Below are 19,205 nucleotides of genomic sequence, written 5' to 3' on the forward strand. Positions count from 1 at the left end.
ATCTTAATATAATACAAAAGAAAGAATATCAGCTCTCTTACATAAAAATAGCCTATTCCTTCTTAAGTAGAAAGAAACTTTTTTTTTTCAAATTAAAAATATTATACTAGATAACTCTAATTTTTATTTATTTCTTTTGACAGTTTACGCAAAATAGTTCTGCAATATTATCACGTTAAAAACAGCATGATTCTAAAAAGAAAGATTGACATCGAAATTTCGTAACCCACGCATTACAATAAATGTGTCCCGCAACAAGAGTTTCTCAGCTATATTATCCAAATGTCAGTCTTGACGCATAAAGTGATTGCCGTTGTTCGCCGTAGCGAACGCGAACATATTCAATTCGAAATGAATCGCAGGCCTTAAGGTATCTTGGGTGTCCTAGAAAGTTTTATCACTCGCGTGTAACCTATTGTCGCAAAATTTCGTGAATAAATTACAAGTGACACATTGTTGGAATTACAGCACCTTAAAAGTGACCACATGGAGAAATTCGACATTATAAACCTAAAAGGTCTTAAATAGACTTAAGTAAATAATGTACTTGCTTTACTACGTGCAATACATTAAAGAGCTAGGATGTAAATCAAACCCTTAAAAAAGAACTTAAGAAAATAACCTATGTCGTTTTTCCTATAAAGAACGTATGTATAAATACAGAGAATATGAAATCTTGAATCTAGATGCCGAATGTACACGTAATAAATACAGAAGTAGAATGCAACTCGATTTGTAAAATATTACGTTTTCACCTGGAAATCTCCTCACGTCTTTTTTTTTTCTTTTTTCTAGAAAAATTCAGCTAAAAACTGTAATTTACGAAAAATAATGTTACGGCGCAAACGATTCTCGCGAGATAGTTCAATTTGCGCTATTTTGAGTTCTTGTTTGAGCCACTGTGTTCCAACACTTAACATTCAGGCTGTAAAAAATAATATCCCGTTACACGAAGATTGTATCAAAGATTATAGAATATAAATTATAAAATAATTAACGATGCTATTTTGACTGTCACTTTTTCTCTATCGTTATCGTTTTATCACCTGTAAAACCTTGCGGTGGTTGCCCCGGAACTGAGTATTGTGGTCTAAAATTCCCGAAATTAACAGCGCCTGCAAAGGTAGCTGGCAATTGTCCTCCGGAGAAACCGGCAGGAAATTGTTGTGCCAGTAACGCAGCTTGCCCAGTTTGAGAACTAGTGCCACCGGGTGCAGTGGCTGCCAGACGACTCAGTATTGACCTTTCCGACATTTGGAGTCTCTGAGCGACTGGCGGAATACGAGCTAGAGTTGCTGGCAAACGACTTACGTCTGATTTCATATCAGACAACAATTCTTCCAGCTGATTTAATACCTATAAAAAGAACACACATTTATATCTCCGCACGTTGCGGAAATTTAATTACAAATAAAATGTAATTTTAATTGATTTAACCTTATGCAACACTGCGTTCGCTGGTTTATTACCGGCAAGGCTCTCCTTGCTTAGATGCTGATGGGATTCAGCAAGACATTCAACTTCAGCGAAACGTGCATTAAGACTCATGGCAGGATGATTAGGATCCTGCGTGAGATTCAAGTAGGCAGCTCGTCTTAATTGTTCTTCAATTACCAAAGCTTGTTCTAAAAGTTTAAAACGCCTTGCCAAAAATTTATTTTTTATTTCCAAAAAGTTGCCTTTTCCCATATCCATCTTGAATGGTTCGTTGATAATTGCGAACCTATAATAAACATAATTTAGTGGAAACAACCGTAATTGTTAACGAAAATTATTTGCTAAAAAAGAATTATTACCGAATATCATTTTGAATATCCTGCCAACGTCCATAGCCATGCGTCACAATACCAGCCAAGAGCCAATAATCGTGCCGACGATGCCAAATATCGTACTCGCGGCCTGGTACTGCAGCTTTTTCTTCATTCAGCCAAAGTGTATGCAATTCCGTAAAACCACCATCAGCAATATTAAACATAAATTTGCGCTTGGGTTTAACTACTTCCGGATCACAGTCCTTGACATCTTTTTCTTTACTATCTTTTTCCTAAAATAAAAAAACAACGTTAAGCTAACAAAACTCTTAACCAATTTTACACAAGTACGTACCTCTCGCTTTTCTACTTCTTCTTCGTCATCTTTAACGATAACAACATCTTCTTCTGGCTCAGTTTTTTTATTCTCACCGCCCTCCGCTTTATCATCTTTCGTTACAGCTTTCTCGTCTTTTGTATCGGATTTTTCCTTCTCCTTGTCAACGGTCTCTGTATCAGCATCTTTTTCTTCTTTTTTAGATTCCTCTTTTTCTTTGTCCTTCTCAGAACTTCCTTCTTCTTCTTCTTTAGAACTTTTAATGTCCTCTTTTGAATCTTTCGCATCGCCAGTTTCTTTATCTTTTGGTTCATCTTTACATTCTTTAACTTCAGATGCATCTGAATTCGTTTTGTTAGTTTCGTTGCCCGCAACAGAGGTAGAAGTCGGAGTTGGTGTAGCAGCAGGGCTAGGGCTGGGAGCATTTGAAGTGGCTGGCGTAGCACTAGTGCTGCTAGTACCTGTCGCTGCCTCAGCAGCTGCTTCTCCGACTTTGACGGGTTCTACTGGTTTGCGTATCATCTCCGGCATTGAATAATAACCATTTATATGTTCGAATTCTTGTACCTTTTTCCTAATCAAAGACATGACGCCGATTCTCGTTAATACATGCTGTCGACTAAGACCTTCTCGCGGAACACCATCGGCAAATGTTTCCGCATTGTCAGCGCCTGGTTCACAGAGATGTCGCATAAAGAGAGACACATAGGCTTTGAAATTTTTCTCAGATTTGCCACGTAAATCGCGCACCAACCATTGAGAATTAAAAGCGTCTTGTGGTGGCATTCCATAACGCATAATTGCATTAAGAAAAGCTTTTCTTTGTCTAGCATTAAAACCTAATACTTCGATATTTCCATTTACTCTGGCAAGAAGAGGCGGCAAAGGTCTATCCTTTTCATCGCGTCTCTCTAGTCTTCGTCTACTTCTGCGAGACAACAAGTCTCCATCACCCTTCTCATCGAAATCATCGTCTTCTTTGTCGTCATCGCTTGGCGCGCTGAAATCGCTATTATAATCCGACAAGTTCTCCTGCCATGGCTGATCATCTCTTGCGCCTTGATCGCCAGTCACACCTCCATCCGTGTAATTAACTTGTTTTCGCACTCGTTTACCTTTTCCAAGTGTTCTCGCGATATCTTCTTGCTGTTGCTCGTAATGATGTCTAAGCAATTTAATCCAATACGCTGGATCCGTATTTTCCGCTTCTTGCTTAATTATCTCCGTGTCTGCTTCTTCTTCTGTTTCACCTTCTTTTGTTACGTATGAAGCAACTTTAAAAGAACTTAAGTACTCGTTCGCCCAATTTTCCTTCTGCTCAATGCCCTCCTTACTTCTGTCCAATAATTCAGCAACTGCTTTATCGTCATAATGTATAGCTTCGTCTTCCTTGCCTTCTTCTTCTTTGAATAATTCCTCCGTACCAAAACGTAAAATATCATCGAGTTCCTGTTTACTGAAGTTGGCGCCCTTGCCACCCATGCCCGGTCGCACAACTAAATGAGTGAGCATCATTTTGCGCTTAGCCACTTGCGTTACTCTTTCTTCCACGGAATTACGCGTGACGAATCGGTAGATCATAACTTTATTAGCCTGACCTATTCTATGAGCTCTACTGAACGCTTGAATATCGTTGTGTGGATTCCAATCGGAATCGTAAATAATCACAGTATCTGCGGTCGCTAAGTTAATACCTAAACCACCAGCACGCGTAGAAAGCAAAAAGACAAATTGTTGTGCACCAGGAGCATTGAATCTATCGATAGCTTCTTGACGCTGAGCACCCGTTATATTACCGTCTATTCGTTCATACTTGTATCCTTCACCCTCCAAATAATCTTCGAGAATATCCAACATCTTTGTCATTTGAGAAAATATAAGCACTCGATGTCCATCGTCTCGCAATTTCTTGAGCATTTTACTCAAAAGAACCAATTTTCCTGCTGCCTTAATTAAAGCTGACGTCTCGTAATTTCCATTTGGTCCAGTCGGCGCTTCTTGCGAGGCAGCGGGAAACAAGTACGGGTGATTGCAGCATTTCTTGAGATCCATCATTATGTTTAACAACGATACCTGCTGACCACCGCCTTTCGGATTGAGAGCTTCAAAGTTCCTCGTTAATATATATTTGTAATATTTTTTCTGCATTGGCGATAATTCGACACGTACAATAAATTCAGATTTGCTAGGCATGTTTTTCAATACATCAGCTTTCAATCTCCTCAACATATGCGGACCAAGCATTTCATGTAACTTTTTAACTTGCTCTTCCTTGGAAATATCCGCAAATTCGTTTTGAAACGCTGCTAGATCGTTGAATTTGTCACGACATAAGAAATTCAATAAGTGAAACAGCTCCTCCAAATTATTTTGTAATGGAGTACCGGTAAGCAAAAGTTTATATGCAATATTATAAGAGGCTAATAATCTAAAGAATTTAGATTGATTGGATTTCAATCTGTGAGCTTCGTCTACGACTAAAACAGCCCAGTCAATGGAGCCTAAACATGCCGAATCTATCGAGATAAGTTCATAACTCGTAAGTAAAACGTTAAATTTAATCGAAGATGATCGGATTTTGGAGGCCCGCCCACTTCGCACGGCACCTTCTTCGAATGACAATTCGTTCTCACGAATCACGATACGGCTATCTTTGTCACCTAATAAAAACAGAATAAATTACGATTAAAATATTTATGACACACGCAAATTAAAATTTTCATTAAAAAAGTTATACTAACCGACATAAGTAACGCAATAGAAGTCAGGTGCCCAAGTCTCAAATTCACGTTCCCAATTGATAATGGTAGATAAGGGAACAGAGACTAAAAAGGGCCCTTTGCAGTGGCCTTCTTTGTACAAGGAATACAAGAATGTTATAGTCTGAATAGTTTTTCCTAAACCCATTTCGTCGGCCAAAATCGTATCTATGCCTTGACCCCACGAGTATCTTAACCAATTTAAACCCTCCAATTGATAATGATGCAATTGCATTCCAGTTTGATCCAAATATTCCGGTTGTCTCTCGTATTTCTTTTTGAGATCCGTCGTAGGTTTATCCGGCGGCGGCGTATACCGTTTCGGAGTCCTTTCCTCGTCATCAATCAGCTCGCGTGTTTTTGATTTCTTGCCTTTACCTGAATTTTTATTTTATTTCTTTTACAAGAGGCACAAAATATCTTACGGAAATAACAAAATTAAATCGATTATCTCTCTCACCTTTTTTTCCTTTACGCGATGAGCTGACGTCACAACAATTTGCGGCTCTGAGATCCAAGTAATATTCTATAGCTTGTTTTAAACCAGGAATATCCTCATGTTCGTCTTCCCATGTCGCCTGATCATAACCTAGTTCTCTCCACTTTACGAGATACGTAGCCCTGCCATCTCTTTGCAATCGATGATTAATCACCCTGTGAACTACCAACCATTCTGGGCGCACGCCATAACGATAGAAACGTTCCTCTAAATTGTAATCGTCTCTGTTTGTGGCACCATCTTGATCTTTCAAACGTTTCACACGAGAATCACTTTCATCTAATGGTTCCTCCAACTTTGGTGGTTCATCCATATCATATTTACGATAGTAATTCCTATAATCACACGAAAGTTATATACTAAGTTCGAAAAAAAGTATCCGTTTACTATAGAACACCCTATATACAATATCGCTTTAAAAAAATGCTTACCTGTACATAAGAGGATGAAAAACGTCAAGTTGCAGTTCTGTTATCCAATCGCAATGCCAGTAAGACATATCCGCCCACTTAACAAAGAATTCACGCATTTTTCTTTGCTTAGGTGCAGCTTTGCTCGTAGAAGGCTCTTCTGATGGAGTGTCTGAGCATTCTTTCCATCTCCAAGTTAATATCTTCGCCACTAAAAAAAAAATTAATTATTTAATTAAATTAAATACAAAACAAAACTGTAGATATTAAATTAATAATAATATACCTCTTCCTCTTAATGGTGGGCAAGAGCATCTTGGACATTTCCAATCGCCATCGGGAATTTCTGATAACGGCGGATTCAAACAATGCGTGTGATACGCGCTTGTACAACTGTCACAGCATAATAATTCTCCTCCATCCTTGCATACTCTACAGAATTCCATGTGTTCATCATCATCTTCTGCCGCGCCTGATAATACAAATAATAAATATATTTATTTTCCGTTCAACAATAAAACGATTTATTTTAGAAAGGAATAAGGAGAAGAAGGCTGGTATGGGAGGATATGGGTACCTGCAATACCTTCTCCTTCGCAATGAGCACAACTCCATTTTCCTTCGGGTGTTTCTTCCATTTCGGGCTCTAAGCATACTAAATGATATGCTCTAGGGCACGTGTCGCACAATATAATTTCGCCGCCTTGTTGACATACTTCACAATAATCCTGATGGTCAGTCTGTAGAAACAAAAGAAACAAAACAAAAAAAATTATTATATTGTTTTTTTCAAAATAGAATAATTTACGTGAGAATGAAAAGTATAGAAACAAAATTAAAATACAATAATAAAGCATATTTAAAGCATGTTGCACAAATTGATTATGCAGCTTTAAATATCGTTTAAAAAAAAATAATAATAAACTAAAATTAAATTAAATTAAATAGAGAGAAAAGAAAAGAAACTATAATTATTTTTAAGGCAGAGTCAGACAACGTAGCATATGCGTTCTTTAAGTTTCTTAAATATTCATCAACGTATTTTTGACGCAAATCTTTATACTTCAAATATATTAAAACCGCGTTATGTTCTTAATTAAATTTAAAAATCTCTTTAATTATCAGTCAATTATCAATAAGATAATCCTAAAGATTTTTATGTAAATTAACGAAAATTATAAAAGGAATCGCAGTTGTGATAATATTAACAAGCATAATGATTAGACATGCGTCGACTAGCAAATTATAAATAAATCTCCAAGCTTTTAGTATGAGAATTATTGTGACAATCCATGATCGCAAGCACGTTTAACAACAATGAACGCATAAGCAGATGCTGCTTAACTCTACCTGGAGACCTTCCTCTCCATCCGGAAATTTCGAAGTTGTTTTTGTCTTCTTCTTTTTCTTGGTTTTATTGCCGATTTTAGTTTTCGCCTTTCTGCGAACTGGCGGTTCTGCTGGCGGTTCTACTCCGCTCTCTTCTACGTTGCCTTTGTTATTCTCAGCACCAGGAGTTTCTTCTGCATCTGCCAGCATTTGTTCAAACTCCATATCTGAATCTGCTGCAGAACCAGCGGCACTACCTTCGGCTTCTTCGTCCTAAATAATTTAATAAGGATTTAAATAAAAGTTGAATTTATACAGAAATTAATTTACATTTAAAACGAAGCACATACCGAACTGCCTCGTTTACGTTTTCCAAGCTTGATTTTAAGCGTTGGTACTTTCGACGCCTTCTTCCCTTTCTTCGCTCTTGAACCTCGCGATTTTCTTTTTCTATCGCTGTCTTCATCGTCATCTTCTTCATCTTCGGCTTCTTGCATAGCACCACTCCGATTCGTTCTAGCGTTTCTACTGTCATCATCCACATTTGTGGACGAGACATCTGCATCTGGCTGCGTATGTGGATTTAATTCAGAAAAATCACGCCACTTGGCTGCCACCAACATCATAAGTTTCGACATTGGAACCTAATTATTAAAAAATCAGAAATTATTAAGCTATCGAAATCGATAAAAATGCAAGTAAATATGTACATACTTTCGGATTTTCTTTCGCTAGAAGCGGTCTCACGTGTTGCTGAAATAGCTTGTACGTTGTTAAGTTTTGAAAATCAGCGTCGGAATATTCAATGTGTACGTCTGTTAATCCAAACGTATTACACACTTCTTCGATTGTGGGCATGCCTGTTGTAGGTTCCTGGCTCTGAGTGGTCGGTGTATTATGGCTAGAGGATTTTCTGGACGACGATTTTCTGCTTTTTCTATTAACTGCATAATCGCTATCCTCACCAGCCGCGTCGTTGGCTTCACCGCCCCCGAAATCGCTCTCCTAAAAATTCATATAAAAGCTTAGTATTGTGCAAATATATTCTAACTTATACAGCATATTTCGCGTAACAAACAAACGTATATTATGTGATAGCATTTTCCTTACATCGCCAGAATCAGATTTTTTCTTTTTCTTCTTTTTCTTTCCCTTTTTATCTTCGCTACGTGCTTTCCTCTTCTTTCCCTTTTTCTTTTTTCGCTCTTCTGGCTCATAATCGTCATCTTCTTCCTGTAACAAATAATTTTCACATTTTTAACTAACGAATTTTAAAATATTCAAATTATTATCAGAGCACCGTCATAAAAATAAATAGCACAAAGTAATTATTTATAATATATAACTTACTAGTCTTTGAGATTCCTCAGCATCAGATGACCCATCTACTTGCTGGCCGACATTTGATATTTGTCCCCCAGTCTCTTCCATGTCATCCTCTCCTAAACAGACACATGAAACACATTAGTGATGATTTCTATCTCTAAAACCAACTTTTTTTTTTTATGTAATGCTACATATTTGCAGCTCAACGCAAAGATAAAAAGAATCATTGAGCTGCATCTCTTATGAGAATTGAAGTAAAAATAAAATTGTGCAATGACTTGATTTTCATTTCTCCTTCATTAGAAGCACTCTTATCTGCTAAATTCACTGAGTTTTACAATTCTCCTTGTACATCCTGCATTCTATACCTTACAAACAACGAAAATCTCCAAAATTTCTTGGCCTATTTGTGGGCTCCCCAGTCAAGTTTCATATAAAAAAAAAAAGATGCAATCTAAGGAACGAATTAAACGATAACAAAAAGTGAAACTCGACTTGATTCAATTCGACTTGTACTCTAATTTATCACTGAATGGACCTCGGCTCTCGCAAAGGCACGCGACAACGGTCGAATCAATCGCGCCTCACGACGCGCGGCGTATCCTTAATAACGCGGCGAGATTCTCGGAGAGAGTAGAACGGTGTGAAGGTGAGAGAGAAGCGACGCGGGATCCGCGATCGGCAGCGACGCCGGAGCGAGCACACTTCCTCGCGAACGCGGAAGAGGACGAATTTTGAACCCTAATCAACGTTCCGCGACCGCCTCATCGCGATTGTACATCCGCCATTTTCTTTAATAGGGCCATACGTACGCTACGTACATTTGACATACGAGCGCGCGTACGCGCCGCGCGCGCGCGCTCTCTCACATACACACACGCGCGTGCATTCGCGTGGAGCGCGCACGGTGCATCCACGCCACACGCGTGCTCGCGCGCGCGTCATGTCGACGGGCTTAATTTCCGCCGGCGTTACGATTCCGCCGAAGGACGTGGGATCCGGTCGCGAAATCCGTTCACTCGCGGCCGACCGTCCGCTCGCCGAACTCGTCGCGATAGAGGTTAGACGCCGGCCGGAGTGCTCGCGCGCACACGTGTATGTATGCGCGTCCACCTGCGTGGCCGCACACAGCGACGGGCGCGTGTACGTGAAACGCGGATCCATAACTCGGGGGGGTTTTTTTTTTTTCCTTCTTTCGCGCGGACGCGTCGTAACATGGCGCAAATGCAATTATACCGCGTCGATTGGAAAACCGTTTGCGAATTTCGCGGCGGAGCCGTGAACCCGCGAAATCGCACGACGTTGGCCGCTGGTGGGCCCCGGTTGATCCGAATCCGCGGCTGACGTCGCGACGATCGGGTACAGGCAAAAGAAAAAAGTCCGTCGGTCAATTACCGCGAATATCGCACGGGCGCCGTCCGACCATGTTAGATTTGCAAATCGACAACCATGGCCGCGTTCGATTTTTGCAGCTCCCAATGTTTCGTGACTCATCTATGAATATTAATAATTAGTTGCACAAGCGCGGCGGCGTTCACCAACGAGTGATAAGGCGCAGAAATCGACCCGAATCGAGAAAGCGGGGCGAGATAAACGTTCAAAGGCTAAAAACACGTTCCATTATCCGTATTATTGAAGGACGCTTCCCCTCCCGCCCCCTCTCCTCCTTGTCGCCAAAAAGACTTTAATCGCACGCGTTCTTCGATAATAAGGAACGCGTTAATGAGTAAATAATATAAGCGATTTAATCAATTAATTAATTAGAAATGCAGAGATGAGAGAGAGAGAGACGGAAGGCATATTATGTGAACACTCATTTCATATTACACTTTCTATAGTCCTAAATCTGAAGTAACCTAACTTTGTTCCCTTCTCTTTTCTTCCCTTTTTTTTCCCTTTGAGACGCACTTATCTAAGACTTCTATTCTTTCTTCCACTTGTAAACTCCTATCTTTCAGGCTTTCTAAGCAAATAGTCCGTGAACTAAAAGCTCCAATAATCTCACTACATCTAGACCTCTTTATCTCTTTGTGTTACAACTTACTTAATTCTTATCTGAGTTTCTTAAAATGTTTATTTTATATTTGTGCCAACAGATCATTACGCTCTAGAGAAACCTACCAAATTTCTTTTCATGTTAATCTTTCATTTTAACGTTAATGTGCTGCATCATCCGTTAACATTTTAATGGAAATTTAACCTACTTCTTCGAGCAAAGAATCTTTTCGCAAGCTTGACAAGTTTTAGTGTTTAATCTTTTGAAGCAATCGCACCTTGAACTCTCACCTCGATGGTGTCAAGTAAAATCCAGTAACAGAACAGGACAATTGTCTACCTTTTTCCCATTACATTGCAACAATGAAATATTAAATTGTACGCTATTAAAGATTTACAGCTCATTAACTATAGCATTTATAATTGTTTACTGGACGAACGATTGCTGGATCGGACTTAAACATTCGCGTGGCAGACCACGGTGCTCCGGTACCAGCTGTAAGGCCTTGCGCCGGCGTTGGTCGCGTGTTCGACAATCGAAGGTTAGATGACGCCGCTCCCCCGGGAAACCGGCGTGGCGTCGTCGTCGTCGCCGTCGGCGGCGGCGCGAGCCACGATTGACACGGCGGCCATTGATGCAAGCCGAAAAGCGCGCGTCCCGCGTTGCACGCTCGAACAATCGCGTACCGATGCCAATTCGCTCTTTCTCTTCATCTCCGTCTCTTTCCTGCACGCTTACCTCTCGCGTCCGTCTCTCTCGCTCTTTCTCGCACGCTCACCTGCGTAGTTCTCGTCCACCTCCTCGTCCGACGCCATTCTCCAGCGAGTCCGCTCCTCGTGGACGACGGCGATGACAACGGCACACCAGGACGACAGTCACCGGCCGCAATACGGCGGTGACGAGGTCGACGACGGGACGCTTCGCGTGCGGTGCTCGGCGACGCTTCTCCTCGAGGGCTTATCCCCCTGTTCGCCGCCTTCTCTCGCCGCTGTCCTGCTTCCTCGCGGGCGGCCGCGGTAAACGCCACGGAAGTGCGACGTCGACAGCCGTCACGGCGACGATCTCTCGCTCTCCTCCGTGCGGCCTAACTTCGGTCGGCGTGCGGCTCGGTGTTGCACTCCTCCGCGCGCCGTATGTACACACACGTACGCGTATCGTTCACAATTCCAACACCACGGCGAACGATGCTTCGCCGCCGCCGCCACCGTTACGCCACCGTCGCACCGCCGCGGTTCGCCGTCACCCTCGCCCCTCTCGCCCGCTTCCGCTCAACAGCCGATCACTCTCAATGGCACGAGAAGCTTCTCCTTTCTCTTCTTCCCTCACCGTCTCTCCTCCGCACGGATTCGCACGCGACCGTCTCGACAAAGCGCGGTCTCTCCCTCTCGCTGGCTCCTTTCTATTCTTCGAGGTTAGCCGCTTATCTCGTTTTAACAAGTTACCGGCATTGCGAGGCAGGCCGGACAACTTGACCGGGCGACATAACCTCCACTTTTGACTTCCTGGGGCCGCCGGCAGAGGACAGTGACTCGTCGGCTTTAACTCGGAGTTACTCACGAGGGTCTTTCACCGAGGGTTACGCGGACGAATTTTTTTATAAAATGGTAAATGAATTGAATTTTTAACTGGAGCTGCGCCGCGCGGCGGGACGCGCGTATCCGCGTCGATCGACGATCACGCACGAATTTGCGATCTCGTTCGCGAAAGCCGGTGTCTTCGTCGCTGATGCAAGGTTATCTCTTCCTGTGAAGGCTTTCATTCTACGAGGACCGCTTGCACGATCGTCGGGACGGCTTGCGACGATTCAGGAAAATTTTTCTTCGCTTAAAAACACATTAATTACGTTTGTAGATATCTGAGTGAACGTATTAGCAATTAAATGTATGTGCCGTGCGATGTATGTTTTTCTTGTAAGATTTACCGTTTATGCGATCGCCTGAACGTTGACGAAGTTAGATTCGCGTTTTATCGTCACTGGAATTACATAAATGATAATTGTCATCGAAAATAAGAATTTTAATTGATGTTGCAATAGTTGCAGAACGTCGCATCATGCAGAGCGAACTTGAAAGGAGCCGCGCGGCTGGTACGACCTACAAGAAATATGAGAAATGGCTCGAGAGAACGTGTACTATCACCTATCCTTTCGTCGACGTCGATGGAATCACTTGCTGTTCAAATGCAATTGGTAAATTTCTTGCTATATTTACAGGGTATTTAATGGCAGGTATACTTTAAAGGGAGTAGACAAAATTATTGCGTGGCAATAGATGCTTGCTGACTCTGTCTATCTGTAAGCAATCGGTAATTTTGCAGTTACGTCTGTATTCAAATCCTGCACGACGGCCGAGCTTTCTCTCTCAGTTCGTCGAAAATATCAGGCAGGAGATGCAAAAAAACAAAGAAATGAAGGAGTCATTAAAAAAATTCAGAGAGGAAGCTCAGAAATTGGAGCAATCCGATGCATTGCGAACGGCACGGCAAAAATTTCATGCCGTTGAATCCGAGGCTAATAAAAGTTCGGAAGTAATCAAAGAAAAATTGGATACAATTAAAGGAAAGGTATTAATTAAAATTAAATATATGCATTTACAATATCAATTAATTTGTACACTGATAATAAACTCATATAACTGTGGCGGTTTATGTTTTAAAAGATGCAAGAAGTTATCGAGGAGGCGAGCAAGAGTGAATTAGGCAAGCGTGCTGGCCAGTTGGGCGAGGAAATTACGAAATCGGCCAAAGGCGCGGCAGAGACGATCTCTGAAAAGAGCCAAGCTCTTGGTAAGACGAGTGCATTTCAAACGATATCGCACACCGCAGAAGCCGTACGGAATGAACTTGACCAACATGGAATTCTAGGTAGATAGATTTGGCTGAATAAACAGAGAGTAGAAAGCAGATTAAATTTCATTATTGCTTGATGCAGGCAAAGTTTATGTACCACCTAAAAATCTAAGAAAGAGGAAAGAAGTACCGATAGAGCCTAGAGAAATTACGCCTGACCAAAAAACGACAGGCGTGGAAGTACACAAGGATTACATGTTTTCTAACGCTTGGCAAAAATTTAAGGTATCTTGTTATTTTATAATAAATTTTATACGATATAAAAAAAAGCACACATTAATAAATGTCTTTACTTGACATAAAAAATATTTTTTTAAAGGACAATAATCCATACGTGAATAAAGTAATGGACTGGAAGATAAAATACGACGAGTCAGATAATGCCATACTACGCGCTTCCAGATTACTTACGGATAAGGTTTCGGATATTATAGGCGGGCTGTTTCAAAAAACCGAGTTGTCCGAAACACTTACGGAAATCTGTAATCTGGATCCCACTTTTAGTAAAATCCAATTTTTGAAGGACTGCGAGACCGATTTTATCCCGAATATTCTTGAAGCGATGGTCAGAGGTGATCTCGAGATACTTAAAGACTGGTGTCACGAAGGACCTTACAATATAATCGCTCATCCGCACAAAGAAGTAAAAAAGTTAGGCCATTACTCAGATAGTAAAATATTAGGTACGTACGCATAATTAATAATTTTAACACATGTATAATGCTGTAAAAAAAAAAACTATTGATTACAGATATCGATAATGTGGATTTGGTGATGGGCAAAATGATGGAACAGGGGCCAGTTTTAATAATTAGCTTTCAATCTCAGCAAATCATGTGCGTGAGAAATTCAAAGCACGAGGTAATTGAGGGAGATCCCCAGAAAGTGATGCGCGTCAATTACGTCTGGGTATTATGCCGCGATCGAACGGAACTCAATCCTAAGGCCGCGTGGCGTTTGCTTGATCTAAGTGCCACTAGTTCAGAACAGTTGGTATAATGCACAAGAACTAACAGGAACGAAGACAACTGAACTACTTCATTAAGTGGAATTGTCGCATAGTGATGTCATCCATTGTATATTTTCGTCATCATTCACATTAATAAGTGATCGAATGTGACAAGAATTTCTTAACGATCGTGTTAAACGATCACTGATTTAGCAAACATAGTGCAGTGTAATTCCTGTAAATTGGAATGTTAATGTATGTACAAGATTTTAGCAGCGTACGATATGTAAATTTTAATTACACATGATGTAAGTACATACACGTTCCTAAATTATCACTTGCAAAATAATATATTTATAAATGCATCGAAATCTTTATCCGATACAATCTGTGATTATCACGTGTAACTTGCAATTGATTAGAAAGTAGGTCATAATTAAAATATTCCATTTATCGCGCGCATCATTAAAGTGTTGAGTAGTAATTATTCGATACTTTAATAAGTACTACATATTTTTCATTTAAAGTCTTGTATTCTTATACATATAGATTGTTAAAAAGAAGATATTGTATAATAGAACTTATTGCAAATATTATCATAATTTTCATTATCAGTCATATAAAAAAAAAAAAAAAAAAAAAAAAAAGACGAAAGGAAAGTTCTGTAATATTTTTTAAATATTAAAATCGATAACATGAAAAATGATTACCTGGTGATCATAGCGCAAGAGGCGCGCGTTAGTTTGAAGAACCGAAGATCCGAACCATACGAAAAATGTAATCTCGTGAATCCTCTTTAGATTTGTGCGATGGACGTAACTCACCATCTGCAAGAAGTAATTATATTGCGAATACTCAATTACCTTGAATAGGCCTTAGCAGCATGCGCCTGTTGCTTCATTAGAAAAGAAAAAATAATTGCAGATATTAAAGATTTAAAAAGCTACAAAGTTCTTCCTATTCAAAATACAATATTTTAATTATGTGCAGCATAAAGTTCGATGCATATATCTAATATGTTAATTGGAAGTATATTCGAACACACATCTATGTATGTAAATGTACATATGTATACATACAACTTGTACAAGCTGATATGACCGAGTCGTAATGTACAATGATTAAATTATAAAGAGAACTGTTGATTTTTTAAAGACTATTATACGAGTTTTAAGCTTAGATCGATTTGATCAAAACAAAATAAAAAAAATGGATAAATTATTGTGGTATTATATATTTGTCCATTTATCGATAAAAAACAGTATTACATGTAGATAAGCAGAATAGAAAAGTATCGTTAAGAGTGTTAAACCTATAAATTATATTTTTACTTACTTATGCTCACGACATGCTACGTTATAATTTTTTTTTTAATATAAATATACACAGGGCATGTTACAGTATCGCGTAATTTTGAAACAAAATATTTGACGAACAGATAAACAATTGCAGTATTTTTTTTTCCATTTACAATAAAAACTAGCATTAAAAATAGATAAGCGAAGTTTTAGTTATCGTTAAAATTGATGAGTCTAAATTACATTTTTTATTTATCAACATTCTTCGTAACATATTGTATTATCATTTTTATGCAAATATAGTTACAATGTTACTTAGTTTTAAGGTAAAATATTCTAATTAACGTTTTCAAGTTTATGTTTATTTCGATCTTAATTTACTTGCAAATGCAGGACTCTGTGGATTAGTCAAACTTTTCGTTGCTTTCATAATCACCGGTGGTTTGTATACCGGCATGGGTCTGGCTTTTACTTCCGCTAGTTTGCGCAGCTTTGCTTTCATCTCTTTCTCGGATTCGACTTTCATTTTTTCTGCTTCCAGGCGCTTTATCTCCTCCTCCATTTCCTTGCGCTTCATCTTTTCGTTAAATTCATATCGTTCTTTCGCCCGCTTATCAGTGTTCAATTTGAATGAATAGATTTTTGATGGTGCTTTCTGTTTATCAGCAGCGTAAAGTCCGGCCTTTAATTTTGGAACGGAATCCTGTTCCTTCTTTTTGGAAAAGTCAATATTTGGCTCTTTGTTCTCCTGATTTTCCATATGCTCATTTGCCATATTTTTGTCCTTCGCTAAAAGTAGTTCCTTAGATCTACCGCGGACCATTACCGGTTTGAAAGTCGGAACTGGATTCGCGCGGAATACACGTGCTTGCTTACCTTCTTCAAGCACTTGCTTCACTAACTGCTCTTTTCTTTCCAATGCTTTCTTGTTTCGATCGTCAAAACTGAATGGACATGGCAGAACTATCTTTTTTGTATTTTGCCCTTGCTGCTGTGGCAGTTTGGCCGGCGGTGTTGGTGGCTTCGAGAAATTCGGCACTGGTCTAGCATGGAATTCCGACTTGACTTTATTTTCTTCTTGCAAGTTCTTCAGCCGTTGCTCCTTCTTCATCTGCAGATTTTTGTTGCGCTCTTCGAAGCTGAATGGCTTAACTCGCGTCACGTTCTTCGTGACGCCGGTGTCTTTTGGCACGCCGAAGAATGTCATTTCTTCTTGTTCTACAACGAAACCTGAGGGATCAGTTTCAAGTACTTCTCCGACTATGCCTTTCGAAACAGTGGATACTTTATTGCGATGATGCAACTGGCTTTTAGAGACATTTGTAGCATTAGCTTTCTCATTGGACTGTGTAGAATTACCTGCAACGGTTGTCGATTTCTTAGCAGTAATTTTCGCCACCATTCGTGATTGTCGCAGCACGTTAGGTGGTATGGGATTGGCTTTTATTTGATACTTTTTCATTTCTTCCATTTCTAATTTCTCACGTTCTTCTCGGCTTAACACGGTAACAGGGCGTGCTCTGGTTTTCGACAAGAGCGCCGGCGAAATCGGAATCGTCGGTTTTAATCGATTCTGCATTGACTTTGTCATATTAAGCGGTATAATTGTATTATTCAATTTGCTGCTTTTGGTACGGAAACGTTCGGGTGTCTCGTTTTGGAACCGCGACACCGCTTCTGCCAGGCTAACGTATTTTTTATTTACCGGCATCTTTTGTTTCTGCAGGCTTGGCCTATGATTGTGCCAAGTAAGAACCGTGTTTTTACACGGTGGCCTTGCATACGATCGATTACTTTTATTAATCGTAGCATGAACGTTTTGATTGTCCTCTTCTTTAGGTTTTTTATCGGAATCCGTCGACTTTTCCGATTCATTCTGCAGCTGATTAATATTTTCTTCGTTGTGTTTCTCATCATTTGTTCCGTTAAGTTCTTCAATACCATTTTCATGTTTATCATTATCTTCCTCATAATATTTTTTAACATCTGTGTCTTCATTTGGTTGTTTATTTTCATTTAGTCTCTTAGCGGTATCATTTTGAATAATTTCATGTTCCTTAAACAAAACCTGGTTAACTGATTTTTCCTTCATAGTTTTAGACTTATTCTGGTTTGCCACGACAGTGCTGTTCATTTTCATGGACTTGGTTCCAGAATCCTGTAAAGACTTAACACATTTGTTTGGCACACTGTGACAAGAGATTGATTTTGACAATTTAGTAATTTTAGATACATTTGGCGTCTTAAAAGCGTTCGATTCTTGATTTACAGATTCCTGAACAATTTTAGGTTTCTTACCAAGTTCCAGATTTCTCATTGCATTGCTGAGCAACTGATCATAAGTGGTCTCTAACACTTCTTTCTTACTATGATTTGGAGAAATTACTTTAATAGGAGTGCTCTTTATAATGTTCAACTCGTCTTGTACCTTCGTGCTAGTAGATGCAACGTCCACCTGCAGCATAGACTGAAAGCTTTCAGTGTTATTGGTAATAGTCTCATCGAAATCTTCTATACGTTCGTGTAGCTTATGTGACTTTTCGAAGAAGTCTTGTGCCTGAATCGGGCTGTCAGTCGTGGTGAAGTCCACCCACTGTGGTGCATGTAATTCCAGATCGTCCATGGCAATCTGCAATAAAAAATACGACGTACTGTCTACTCTAAAAAATTTTTCACCGTCAATATTTACAGCTAAAGCTGCGAATTTTTAGGCTAGCTTTCCGCGTTAACATTTTTACTCGTACTGATCGGCAATCAGGTACTCGGAGGTCTAAAATCGTTATTGTAAAAGTAAAATAACGGCAAGAACGATGTACTTACCACGCGAGTATTAATATTTATTGCTCCCGTCTAACACAAACTGCTCATCGAGACAACGTGCAATCGTATGTCGTTCCTCCGACAATCTCCGTGCTCCTTTTCAGCTAGTGCACTCGAATCTCAATTAACGAAAAACTCTTTCAACGTGGGACACAACGCAGAACGCCAGCGAACGTTTCACGAGTAGAGACAACAACGAAGTATGTAGCGTACGTTGCACGCATTCAAGTTTGAATCACTCTAGGTGCTTCGTTCGGATTGGCTGCGTTGTTGCTAGCTGAGTTTGTTGCGTAACGCATGCGCGTCGATCGTGATGTCCAGTAAAAAAGACGCTCACTTTATATCTTCGAATAACAACATTAACCTCCTTCGTTCTTAAAAATGTCAGAGGTTTATTTACAAATTTCAATACCGCAAAATTAGCAGCAGTAAATTATTAACAGACGAAGGAAAGAAAAATTAACTGTTGCATAGAAGTTAATTATATAATGAAAATTGTTTGCAAAATTAACGGTAGTTAATTATTAGTTAAAAAAAAAAAAACTCACATAAGTTAATTATATATATATATAACTATTTATTTTATTAAATGTATATATATATTATAAATTTTATAATACGTAGAAATTTATTTTTAGCAGTTTAGCTAGTAGCAGTTTATAATTTCAATACAGACTTTATTCAATTTTATTATTACGAAGAGGAGTCCTCATTAACACAAATCACATCTCTTTTATGATTATATGATTTATGATTATATAAAAATAAAAATTAAATTATTCTTATTTTTATTTTTTATTAAATTTAGTTTAGAAATGTTGTGCCTGTAATTACACTATTATAATTTGTCTTATTATCCTTGCGGATAATGCAAAAAAGTTTCA

At 39.4% G+C, this 19,205-nt stretch overlaps 3 protein-coding genes across 8 annotated transcripts; 1 reads left to right on the forward strand and 2 right to left on the reverse strand.

Moving 5' to 3' along the window:
- Positions 1–101: 101 nt before the first annotated feature.
- Positions 102–11,632, reverse strand: Mi-2 (chromodomain-helicase-DNA-binding protein Mi-2 homolog). Of its 5 annotated transcripts, XM_070655212.1 has the most exons (16): positions 11,186–11,632; positions 8,436–8,527; positions 8,196–8,318; positions 7,800–8,090; positions 7,436–7,729; positions 7,107–7,358; positions 6,334–6,496; positions 6,043–6,228; positions 5,778–5,967; positions 5,308–5,681; positions 4,830–5,225; positions 2,107–4,748; positions 1,797–2,044; positions 1,438–1,723; positions 1,047–1,356; positions 102–925 (listed from the first exon to the last, which is right to left on the reverse strand). In XM_070655212.1, exons 1-16 carry the CDS (start codon positions 11,220–11,222, stop codon positions 921–923), a joined length of 5,889 nt encoding a protein of 1,962 aa, XP_070511313.1. In that variant the 5' UTR covers positions 11,223–11,632; the 3' UTR covers positions 102–920. The 5 variants fall into 5 exon arrangements, with proteins under 5 accessions (XP_070511313.1, XP_070511312.1, XP_070511309.1 ...); XM_070655211.1 differs by having other exon boundaries at positions 102–1,356; positions 6,343–6,496; XM_070655208.1 differs by having other exon boundaries at positions 102–1,356.
- A 54-nt stretch (positions 11,633–11,686) lies between these two features.
- LOC139101800 (mitochondrial import inner membrane translocase subunit TIM44) lies at positions 11,687–15,424 on the forward strand. 2 transcript variants are annotated; one of them, XM_070655220.1, is made up of 7 exons: positions 11,687–12,011; positions 12,443–12,595; positions 12,724–12,969; positions 13,065–13,269; positions 13,337–13,479; positions 13,574–13,937; positions 14,006–15,424. In XM_070655220.1, the coding sequence occupies exons 1-7, from the start codon at positions 12,009–12,011 to the stop codon at positions 14,251–14,253; spliced, it is 1,362 nt and encodes a 453-aa protein (XP_070511321.1). In that variant the 5' UTR covers positions 11,687–12,008; the 3' UTR covers positions 14,254–15,424. The 2 variants fall into 2 exon arrangements, with proteins under 2 accessions (XP_070511321.1, XP_070511322.1); XM_070655221.1 differs by having other exon boundaries at positions 12,449–12,595.
- Positions 15,422–18,673, reverse strand: LOC139101796 (targeting protein for Xklp2 homolog). The gene is made up of 2 exons (XM_070655215.1): positions 18,322–18,673; positions 15,422–18,130 (listed from the first exon to the last, which is right to left on the reverse strand). Exon 2 carries the CDS (start codon positions 18,122–18,124, stop codon positions 15,863–15,865), a length of 2,262 nt encoding a protein of 753 aa, XP_070511316.1. The 5' UTR covers positions 18,125–18,130; positions 18,322–18,673; the 3' UTR covers positions 15,422–15,862.
- Between the last annotated feature and the right edge of the window lie 532 nt (positions 18,674–19,205).

Source organism: Cardiocondyla obscurior, linkage group LG04 (genome assembly GCF_019399895.1).
Source record: "Cardiocondyla obscurior isolate alpha-2009 linkage group LG04, Cobs3.1, whole genome shotgun sequence".
NCBI lineage: Eukaryota > Metazoa > Arthropoda > Insecta > Hymenoptera > Formicidae > Cardiocondyla > Cardiocondyla obscurior.

What these genes read in the sequence shown, in the direction of transcription:
- Mi-2 (XM_070655208.1), bottom strand. Translation starts at nt 11,222, where the DNA reads ATGGCGTCGGACGAGGAGGTGGACGAGAACTACGCAG. An exon ending in CGAAGGAGAAGGTATTGCAG is followed by an intron (nt 6,229 to 6,333) that starts GTACCCATATCC and finishes TTGTATTATCAG; the next exon opens with GCGCGGCAGAAGATGATGAT. An exon ending in CCCACCATTAAGAGGAAGAG is followed by an intron (nt 5,968 to 6,042) that starts GTATATTATTAT and finishes TTTTTTTTTTAG; the next exon opens with TGGCGAAGATATTAACTTGG.
- LOC139101800 (XM_070655220.1), top strand. An exon ending in TGGATACAATTAAAGGAAAG is followed by an intron (nt 12,970 to 13,064) that starts GTATTAATTAAA and finishes ATGTTTTAAAAG; the next exon opens with ATGCAAGAAGTTATCGAGGA. An exon ending in CTCAGATAGTAAAATATTAG is followed by an intron (nt 13,938 to 14,005) that starts GTACGTACGCAT and finishes TATTGATTACAG; the next exon opens with ATATCGATAATGTGGATTTG.
- LOC139101796 (XM_070655215.1), bottom strand. Translation starts at nt 18,124, where the DNA reads ATGGACGATCTGGAATTACATGCACCACAGTGGGTGGACTTCACCACG.